The sequence below is a fragment of the Notolepis coatsorum genome (genome assembly GCF_963971535.1).
Source record: "Notolepis coatsorum genome assembly, chromosome: 13".
NCBI lineage: Eukaryota > Metazoa > Chordata > Actinopteri > Aulopiformes > Paralepididae > Notolepis > Notolepis coatsorum.
The window spans coordinates 49,872,229-49,883,326 of record NC_140177.1 but is presented as its reverse complement, the minus strand read 5'-3'; the positions used below and the strand labels follow the sequence as shown (position 1 = coordinate 49,883,326).

The window sequence follows — 11,098 nt, the reverse complement described above, 5'->3', positions numbered from 1 at the left end:
ACAGAGTTTATCCGAACGGAATACAGGAAAGAGTAGCCTATACAGAATTAGACTAACTAGTGCAGTCTGTGTGCATTGTCTGGACTCACTCTCTCTCTCTCTCCCTCCCTCCCTCCCTCTCTCTCTCTTTCTCACTCTCTCTCTCTCTCTCACACACACACACACACACACACACACACACACACACACACACACACACACACACACGCACACACACACACACACACACACACACACACACACACACACACCACTCACTCTCTCCCTCTCTCTCTCTCTTTCTCACCCCTCTCTCTCTCTCTCTCTCTCTCTCTCTCTCTCTCCACACACCACTTGCTCTCCGCTAATGGGAGGAGCGCAGAATTCCTCTCTGTATAAGAAGTGCTGAACGTTCAACAAGGGATTTTACACACCAGCTACTCAGGAGAAACGAAATGATCTGCCCTGGAGCCGCAGCAAAATGCTGGATGGACACCTTCTCCTGGGATGGTTATCTTTCACAGTGATAGTGTACCTTCTCAACTTGCCTGGACCAGCCACAGCTTATTTCGGGTAAGCACTGGATTCACTTAAACACATGCTCGTCGTGAGGCTAACTCACTGTCATCGATTTCATTGGCTCAGGGAGGGTGTCCGTGTGTAGACTGCAATGCAGGCATAAAGTTTACAACAACAGCAACAGCAACACAAATATGATTAACACCACTCACACGTGATCTGGTATTCGTCTTGGGCATCTGCTTTCGCTCTATAGTAAATTCAGTGTTTTTTTTGTCGGCAAGAATTTACGTATAGGTCCTCAACTGAACTGTCAGTTCGCGCGCGGCACTTGGCGCAGCGCAGTGTTCGGACTGCTGCTTCACAGCGGGTGGTTGGAGCAGGTTGTCGCTGCTTCACAGCGGGTGGTTGGAGCAGGTTGTCGCTGCTTCACAGCGGGTGGTTGGAGCAGGTTGTCGCTGCTTCACAGGGGGTGGTTGGAGCAGGTTGTCGGTGCTTCACAGCGGGTGGTTGGAGCAGGTTGTCGGTGCTTCACAGCGGGTGGTTGGAGCAGGTTGTCGCTGCTTCACAGCGGGTGGTTGGAGCAGGTTGTCACGAGATGATTCCAATTTGAAGCTCGGGAAAATCACACAACAATGTCAGAGCAGAGGATAATCCCAAGTAGGCTATTTATGGAACTTCATTGTAAATTCCACGATGGAATATAATTGTACTCATTATAATTAATAATTAATTACAGGGCGTCATTAACATTGTTTCCTGTAGCGATGCTACCATAGGATGTGATAGCCAATGCAGTTAGGCTCAGGGTGGTGTTGTTGTTGTAAAATCCGATATATCTCGAGTGTAAAAGTTGTGAACCACTTTTTTGACTAAAAAGCCCATTCCAGTTGAAGGTAAGATGACCTTGACAGGCGGGCTAATGCCCACAACGGGCTGCTGACATATTTGACTGGCAGGCAGCGGGCGTGTGATTATTTTGTTGAAACACTTGTAATATCATATTGTAAGTCTGCTCTGAAAACAGACGTGGAGCAAAAGGTGAGTGTAGGCTTCAGTCTCGACAGCTGGTAACAATAAAGCAATCTAGCTCACTGAACTGGTGGCCGAAACGTCTGCTCAGCTTGAACATTCCCCATCCAGCATAAACATCAGACAGAGAACTAGTCTGGCCTGGGTTCCATGCTCCCACCAAGTTTGAAAACAGTTTAAACACTTAGGGCAAGGTATCTTTCTCGATCACATGAATCCTATCAACAATGTTTAATTTGGTAAAAGCTAAAGGCTACGCTTGTAAGAAAAAGTGTCATGGTATTTCCATCATGGTTTAAATCGGATTATACTATTATATTATTTAAGTACAAAAACGCGGTAGCACAGTGATACACAACGTTTACCATGACAGTACCATGGTCAATTATTTATTTGGTGACCGGTACCTCGGTAAAACTGAAAATATCATAAAAAATTAAATGTTATGTAAAGGGGTGTGTATATTTCAAATAGAGTCGTTCTCGAGGAACGCCTTGGGTTTTAGGTGCCCACCGTGACCTCCTGTCTGCACAGCACTCTGCACCTCACCGTGTCTGGTCAGATACATTTCACTCAAGTCTTCCCTTCAGAACAGAGACTGACTCAGGGAAGGGCCCCAAAGAGCAACATGGCCAAGCCAAGTAGCCGAGCCCACGTGTCTTTCTCTGTTTGTCATTTACGAGTCATTATCACTTATTTATACATGATAATAGTCATAGTTTTCAACAGTGGCACCTCACAGCAGGACATGTGAGAGATTGACACCACTTGGGCAACATTTCAACGTTCTTAAAAAAAAGAAATTAGTATTACAGAAGCATAGAGACACAAATATCTGTGCTGATGGATGTTGTTAGTGCTCCGTTGCACCGCATACAATGCTGCCCCGGAGCAGAGGCAAGTCACACAGAAGACAAATGGTCATAGTCTCTGTGATGTGATGACACACAAAGCTCCAGCAGAGTCTTATTTAGAGGTATGAGTGGTGTGTGAGCTCCAGGAGTATTGGGTGATAAGGACATTGTTAGCCGGGAATCTGTGGGGGGGCACACACACACACACACACACACACACACACACACACACACACACACACACACACACACACACACACACACACACACACACACAGGGATTGGTCCCCCGGGACCTGTTGGGTATTATGAAGCTGTAAACGGGTTTGCTAGACCTCAGAGCCTGTTGAATTAAGGGTCTAACCCCCCCCCCCCCCCTTGGATCTCCAAGGTATTAGGATTACAGTATATTGGTGTAATGAAACCAATAAATCACAGACAACTGGTCTGGACAAAGCAACAAGGGTGGATGTTTTGGAAAGACTTGCACCCGTCTTCACTTTCTGGATAACAATGCTGGCGGAATGGCCAGAGATATTGCTTAACGGGAGAGGCCATGTATCAAGGCCTATTATTGTCCCTATGAAGGTGCCTGCACCACTGCACCAGTGCACTACACTGGCATGTTTTAATAACATGTGGCACTTGTTAGGACTCTCCCGTTGGAACGGCGCTGGAAGTACCGGTATCTCACCCCCGTCTAAAAGACACTCTGCCATCTATAAAACTCACACGAGTATCAAGTAATCTCTAGTAGAGTATAGTCATCCACTGTAGCCCTGTTGCCCTCGGCCCCCGCACCAGCATGTATCGAAGTTGACGTGCCAAATTGGCACACGCATCAGCTCTAATGGTAAAATGCATATTTACTTATTCACTTAGCACTTGTTTTCAATTCCCTCAGTCAATCTGTTCTGTATCTTTTGCCTGTGAAGTGCAAAAAAAAAATACATGTGGTATTACAATACTCCAGCTCCATTATCCTGTGGCCCAGAGGAGAGGAGAATAAGAATGAGTGTCAGTGAATGATTTAGCTGTGCAGCTGAGGAACATGAGCCAAACGGAGAAAGACCCTGCCCAGGTGACATAGATACATGCAGAATGTCATAGCCAACTTCCCAGCAACCCGACACCAATGACACTCGGCAACAGAGCCCCCGCATGACATTGAGTGGACTACATACTAACACAGACCTGTTCAAATAAATATCCCGCGAGGCACGAGGCATCCTAGGGCTTCCTGGATACTGATTTACTCCAAAATAGAGGGTCAATGTTGCATACCCAATTTCCAGAGTGCGGTGGAGCGTAAGTGTAACATAAACACAATCCCTGTTGCCCGTAGTCTGGCGCAGCGGAGGGTGGGGTGGGATTCCTGGCGTAGTCGAGCACCCGCTTAAATTGTCATCCTTTGCCACAAGAATGTGAGCACTCATTTTCCCTTCCCTCCCCGCCTGTTGTGGCAGGTGCTGGTTCTCACTTCAAGTCCGTTATCATTATGGCTACCGCGGTGTGAAGATTTCCATGCGTGGAGATCTCCTCCTCTGGGCTTAATAGGTGACAGCACCTATCCCACGGGGAATATTCAGCGAAATGTCAGAGGGAAAGGGAGTGATTTGTTGGCTCGGCTGACCCCTCAGAGTTCAGGTCGAGGAGGTTTGGAATGCCGCTAGAGACGGTCCCATTCTTTTGGATTGGAGCTTTTGGTCCGTGGCATGTCATTCTGTGGTCTTGTAAACTGCACTGAATGCAAGCCCAAACACTGAGTCAGGCATTTGTTTTTATTTAGTTCATGCGCGACATATACAGGAATACTGCCCACAGTCGTGCCACTGTGACCAATCAGTCTGAGGCACCATATCATCCGGAGGAAGCCAACGTAGTGGTGGCTGCTATTGCTTGGTACTTGATTATTGGAACGGTGTTAAACACCCTATCATCAGTCAGTATATAATGAAGAGAGCCGATGCACTTTCAGATGCTATCATTGTTTTCGGCCCCATTAAGTTTTGGCAGTATGCCCAAGAATAGCACAACAGATGGGATGTGTGTAAATTTACTTAGGAGGAGAGTACAATACTGTAAAAAGGTTTTTAATCATGTTCCTCAAACAGTTCCTGGTGTATATTTTAAGCTTAAATCCATCTTTAAAGCTCACTGAACCTCTTTTTCTCAGTAGTGTGGCACGGAGATGCAACCAGATGTAACTTCATCTACTCCATGCAAACATCTCTCCTGCCCTGCCCTCCACTCCCCTCTCCTCCCTTCCCCTCCCCTCCCCACCCCTCCCTCCTCTCCTCCTCCTGCCTCATGTGCGTGCAGGTCTCCCTGCTGTGGTTTGTGGGGGGATGCTGGGTGATTACCACTCATTAGGAGCGGCAGAGTTAGTGTGGGCTCAGGCTGGCATAGCCCAGCAGACAGTGGTGGCGGGCGTCTCATTACCGGGCCTTAAGAACTGATTAGCCCTGACGCGCGCGGCAGGGCGGGGAGCGCTGAGGATAGAGGGATTTCCCAACTTCAGAGGATATCCTGTGGCTAGAGCCACACCTCAGAGGGTATCACTTTACCGTGAGCCAAGGAGATAGGATTCTCTGGGCACTGGCGGCATGACCATGTAGTCTAGTGAGATCATGCAAACCTGGAGGCGGCAGATAAGGGACCACATGCCTGCTGGAAAAAGAGAGCTTTGTTTTCTTTATATATCCGTTCTGATAGAGCTGGGTTTTCAAGCTAAGCCCTGCACTGTGAGTGCCCCTGCTTTCTGACATCTCTGTGAAAGCCGTGCTGTGCTCATAGACTCCACAGGGGGGCGCAGTGTCTTTTGGGAGTGTAAAAGACCGTCCTCAATCAGCACTTTCTAACCCCTTTGTGTAACCTTAGGAGAGTGGGAAATGAAATGTGAAAACAGCCTAAATCTTAAAGGCAGAGAGTGCACACTATGAAAATAGGATTTGAAAAAAAAATAAAAAGATGTTCAGTGTAGTGCCTAGTTGTGACCAAAATGCATTTGATGTATAGAATGCCTTTTTATCATCAACTCAGCCATACTAGATCTTTGATTTATGTAAACGTTAAGCTCATTCACTGAGCTTCAGCAGAAAAATAATCACCCTCAATTAGCTAATACAGTCTGCAGAATATAGTTTATTTTCCAATATGCTTTTCCTCAAGAGCCCTCGGCGCCAGAAACATTGTTTATTTTATGGGTTGAATCATTTAGAACGACCCACGAGTTTTGGTACACACCTTTGTTATGACGGTTTCAGTTGTGCGTCCACATGCAGGCTGCTACCGGGTTCATACTGTATAATGACATGGTTGTACTGTGTGTCTTGAAGATTACATGGTTTCAGAAGGTCTTTAAAATGTGTTTGAGCCCACTCACATCCGAAAGGCTTAATGGTTCTGGTATCATCAGCGCGCCGGAGCCAACCACAGTTAAGACGTATTGGCTTTTAAAGGGAGGGCGGCTCCAGAGCAGTTCTACCAGTCAGCTGTGCACTTCATGGGTGGATAGTCTCTCGGCAGACACGTGGGAAGGGAAAACTCTTCGTTGGTAAGAGGAAGGTATACAGGCATGATGTTTTCTGCAGATGGGATTGAGGACATGGGTAATTTGCAAAACAGGAAAGCCAATATAGACTCATGATACTTTTAGTGGTCAGGGATTGATGAGATGATGCCATTTCATGGGTTTTTCATCCGGGACCACAGGCTACTTTCTTCTTCTGCTCGGTCTGTGGGAAGACTAGAGACATGGCACTTGACGTACGCGGGCCAAGATTAGAGTGACAAACCCTCAAGTTGAATTTTCGGGCCCTAGAGAGAGTAATGTGCTTCCCCGCAGTGGCTTACATGGGAGTCTGTCACAGAGCCGCTTCATGAGCTAGGGAACATGTGTTCATCTTGCGTGCCTCAGTCTGGGGTTGTAATGGGTTTGGTGATACTGATTTATTTGTTTTCAATAGAAGGCAATGTTGGCAATGTTGTCGAACGACATGCATGCTAGGTACATACTCCTGCCATTGCCCTTGAACCAAGGTACTGGCATTACAACTGGAGTTGGTCCACCGGCGCCTGTGACTGGCCACAGCTCCTGATTGGTTAGCATTGGTCAAATGCAGAGGAATAATTTGCCCACAGGGACAATAAAGTACAACTTAACTTAATTTGACAAGAAAGTCTTCTTGCCAAGACAACCGTTTACTACACACTCGACTGCTCGTGATGACTAATAAATGCATGACAGATGAATGAAAGTGAGTTACATAAGTTTTGTGTGTTTTTACACATGTACTCGTGTGTTTTGCAGATGCACATGGCCACAGGCTCTTATCTTTGGTGGATTACCAGGCACTAACACATACCTATGGAGGCCTGACCTTACATGCACTCAGATGGCCCCCAGTGTGTGTTTGCCAAATGGGTGTTAACAGGGCTGGAGAAGAATGGGGAAGAAAGTAACTGAATACAGTAATCTCATTACAAAAAATGATAACTGTAATCCATTGCAGTTACTGCCCCCCCCCCCGACCCCACTAAGAAACCCTTGAAGAAACAAGTGATTACATTGACATTTAGCGGAAATATTCTTGCCAACATCGACTCTGTGTTGACTCAACGTTGCTTTTCCGGTATAAAAAAGGCCATCAGTTGTCAACAACGTTGATTCAGTGTTGATTCAAAATAGAATTTTCAACCTCAACCAAAACGATGACTGATGTGATTTCAACATTGAACCAATTTCACTTTGCTAACTGGGCAGTGATGCAATGGATTGCGTTTTCAAGTGACCTTCTCAACACTACTGACGATAAAAAACACGGTTTTGCACCCATAAAATGTGTTAAGTGTCTGTTAACTAACGCAGGGGAAATAGTTGGACAGCCGACACAGCCTTCATGTCCTCAGGTTATTAAGAACAAATTACCCATGCAGTCACGTACGCCGACATGTATAGGCCCATCTATGTTTAACAATTTTCAGGAGCAATAAACCAAAAAGGAGTCCTAGAGTCATGCTTTTGCCAATGCTGTTATAGCCTTCAACAGAAGGAAGGAGAGTAATTCTTCTCCTTCTCCCAGTAAGCGATGAAAGGATTGTCAGCTAAGATTACTCATGATATTCATCGCAAATGTTTTCCTAGGTCAATATATATCACAATGACTGTTGACGTACAGTATGCAACATCACAAGATAAATAATCTGATTGCCGTTAATCACATTGAACTGCATGATGATGTTAAATGTGATATCAAACCGCTATCATCACATTTGAGTTAATAATGTGGTTGTCATTATCCACTCACATGACATAATTGTGCACAACAACATCATACTTCCATCACAGTATGATCCCTGATGTGATATGAACGATAATGTTGAATTATCTCCCAACCCTACTGTTACCTCTATAGAGAACCACATTACCGATGCTGCTGGAAATATTGCTTAAGGTGATCCAAAATGGAAAAAAAAAAAACATTTTTTTTTTAACCATTTGTAACTTTAGAGTTCCGTTACCCAGCGGGCGAGTACAGCACCGTAATTCATCACCTCATTCATGGTTTACTGTAGACCATAAACAATACACCATTTGCTGCCCTACAGCAAGGGTGTTGCATTTCACTTCTGTTGGTCTTTCAGCAACTCTGTTTTGATTTCCACGGCGGAAAGACATGTCATCTGTTGGTAGCAATTGCAAATAATCATTAATAATATGTCTGTATGGATGGCTGGAAAGAGCTGCTTCTGCTGTTGTGGTTGTGGTTGTGATAGCAGTTTAACTTTGCATCCATGGTTATCCACAGAAGAGCATTTAGTTAGCGTATCACCAAGAGTATAGACGGTTTCACTGGAATTCTGTTGCTAGAGAACAGTTTGGAGTGGACCCAAGTGTATTTCCTGTCAACTATTGCAATAGCAAACACTGCAACAGGAAATAAGAAATAAAATCCCTTTAGAATGTTGTTGTCGACCATCTACACTAGAACAACCTGTATGAGAACGCCCCCCCCCCCCCCTCTCTCTCTCTCTCTCTCTCTCTCTCTCTCTCTCTCTCTCTCTCTCTCTCTCACTTACCAAATAGAGGTGGTCTGATTCTCGTGTCAGCGTGTGCGAATCGGCGAGTGTGTGTGTGTGCCTGAACGTGTTTGGTGCGCCGGTGTTGCTGGTACAGGATTGCTGCTCTGTGCCATGGTGTAGGCTAGAACAGGGGAGTCATGCGGACGCCGTTGCGCGCCCAATCTGTGCCAGTCACACAGTGACTATAACTGAGCCGCTGACCCTCGAAGCCTCGAGTTCTCACATAGCAGTTAAACCTCTTACCATGCTCCACGCTCCCATTCCCAAACCCCCGGGTCCCGCGCTCCTTACCGCTCCATCGTTCACCGTGCTGCCTGCACACTGAGAGAGCTGAGCCAAAATGAGCCCGGGGGGCTCAGGACAAACCTATTTTGGTGAAGAAAGGGTTGAGAAAGAGACGGAATTAGTGACATTTTAATTTGCGAGGGTTTAAAGCTAACATTTCCAGTGTCACAAGTCATTCACAGTACACTGACCCAAAACCTTTTGTGGATTATCTACTGTAGACAAAGCGATTGCACTAGAAACTGACCAGGTCAGTAATTGGTGTGAGAATTCTGACATGTCTGTCATGTAGTGGGTGGTAAAATGGCCCGGGGGTGGGCAGATGACATAATGGTTGGTCATATCCTGTCTAGTTCAGCTGTTCCAAGATAGGGGACTTTCCCCTCTTTCACTTCCCCCCTTTAACTTAGCGAATAAGCAGCACTTTGAAATACTTTGCATCACATCCTCACCACGACGAGAGCCCTCATCACTCAAATAATAATGACTTAGTGAAATCTTATAACTTTGTTTTCTGTCATGTTACTGTACTGTGTCAGTCACAGCTTGTTAGGAGCGGTCACATCACTCAGTGCTCTCAACCGGTGGCTAATCTTATAGCTTTGCCTCGCGAGTAACCTCCTACTCTTTCCCCTATATTTCTGGCTTAAATTACATTTGAAATGGAAGGAGAGTATCACTGCGACCCCCGGTGAAAGAGGTCCCATGTATTTTTACTGGGGGTGTGTCAGTGCAGACCTTCTTATATCCCTCATCCTTCCCCCTCTCTCTTGAATTGTACTAGGGGTGTCAACGATCCTATCCAACAGCGATTTTGTTTCCAATGGACCTATCTCAAACCCCCTTTCTTGATCCTCCAATCACAACTGTCGTATCAAGAAAAGAGGGCTGGGTTTAAGATAGGTTGATTCTCTATAGGCATGCGATTCGATGCATTATGAAATCTTCCTTCCTTCTTTTTTTCAGTTTTGTTTGGATTCATTTTGATACTTAATATTTCATACCCTTATCTTTCTAAATTCACGATGTGAATAAACATACATATTATCTTCCGATCAATTTGACTCCAATTTTACAGATCAGTAGGGCTGCCACCCCCCCAAATCAGTCAGTTTGGTCTTTGATCGAGACTTTGTCGATTAGTCAATGCTTTTTCACATGCCGAATAAGTTATTTCCTGAAAAATTATAAGCACGGCTCTCTGGTAACCACTGGATTCTGCATTATTGCATGTGGAGAACTCAAAGTTTACGATTAATTTAGTCTTATAAGTTTGACATATCAGTGTGATTTAGCTTTCCACCAATTCTACTATCCACGCTTCTCAATGTGCAATGATTTCATTATCCGTGCATCTCAACGTGCAACGATTGTTATTCTTTTCACATCACTATGATGTGCAGTGCCCCAGAGACGCTTTGTATACCGAGAGAGTCATTTGAAACTGAATCATGGTTTCTTCTACAAACATTCAGCCCTGAGCTATGGAACACACATCGACGGCCATAGTTGACAGACTGGGCCAGTGGGAGAACACCACACGCTTGCATTCCTACTACCTACTGGCACGGCCCCTGCCTGAAAGACACCAGATGGGACCTGGGCAGGGTGGTCTGAAGTTCATCCAGCATTTTCTTAGGAGAATTCGTTTTTTCCCCCTGAAAAAGGAGCATTTAAAAGCACACACCACAAAATGTGTGAGAGAAAGAGAGAGAAATACAGTCTGAGAGAGAGAGAGAGAGAGAGAGAGAGTGTGTGAGAGAGAGAGAGAGACTCTCATAGAGAGAGAGAGAGAGACAGAGACAGACAGACAGACAGCCCGACAGACAGACAGACAGACAGACAGACAGACAGACAGACAGACAGACAGACAGACAAGGAGAGATAGAGAGAAGACAGAAGAGGCATAAGGGCCTCTTTCAAAAGTCAACTCTGTTATCTTCACACCAGCATTGGTTTCATCGCGGTTAAGATTTTTCACAGGTGGACATGGCAGCTTGTCCGGTGACAATGGGGAATGGTAAACTATCTCGGCCTGTGTATTTCCAGCACATACATGTTTACGTGGATATCGTTGTTTTGGGTTTGTTACCTTTTGTGGAGAGCAGTGGTTTTGTCTAGGAGCAGGCTTTGTTTGGAGCTAACAGCTGGAGGGAATGATTGGCATTCGTTTAGAGTAATTGGCCGGTGGGAATATGGGGCGGGGGGAGTACTGCCCCACCATGAGAAGGGGGGAAAGAGGAGGAGGAAGAGGAGGACGGGAAGGAGGGGGGGTTGTCCTGACAGACTCCAGACCACACAGCCAGCAGGTTGAGACTGATGGAGGAACTCTGGGTTTTGGGCTT

General features: G+C 45.7%; 1 protein-coding gene across 1 annotated transcript in view; it reads left to right on the top strand.

The window, feature by feature from the left end:
- Window positions 1–346: 346 nt before the first annotated feature.
- Window positions 347–11,098, top strand: part of wnt9a (wingless-type MMTV integration site family, member 9A) — a gene marked incomplete at its 5' end in the record, with an annotated part of 26,191 nt that continues 15,439 nt past the window's right edge. Inside the window, 2 exon segments of the mRNA XM_084327240.1 lie at window positions 347–385; window positions 389–552. Coding sequence (XP_084183366.1) covers window positions 347–385; window positions 389–552 — 203 coding nt within the window.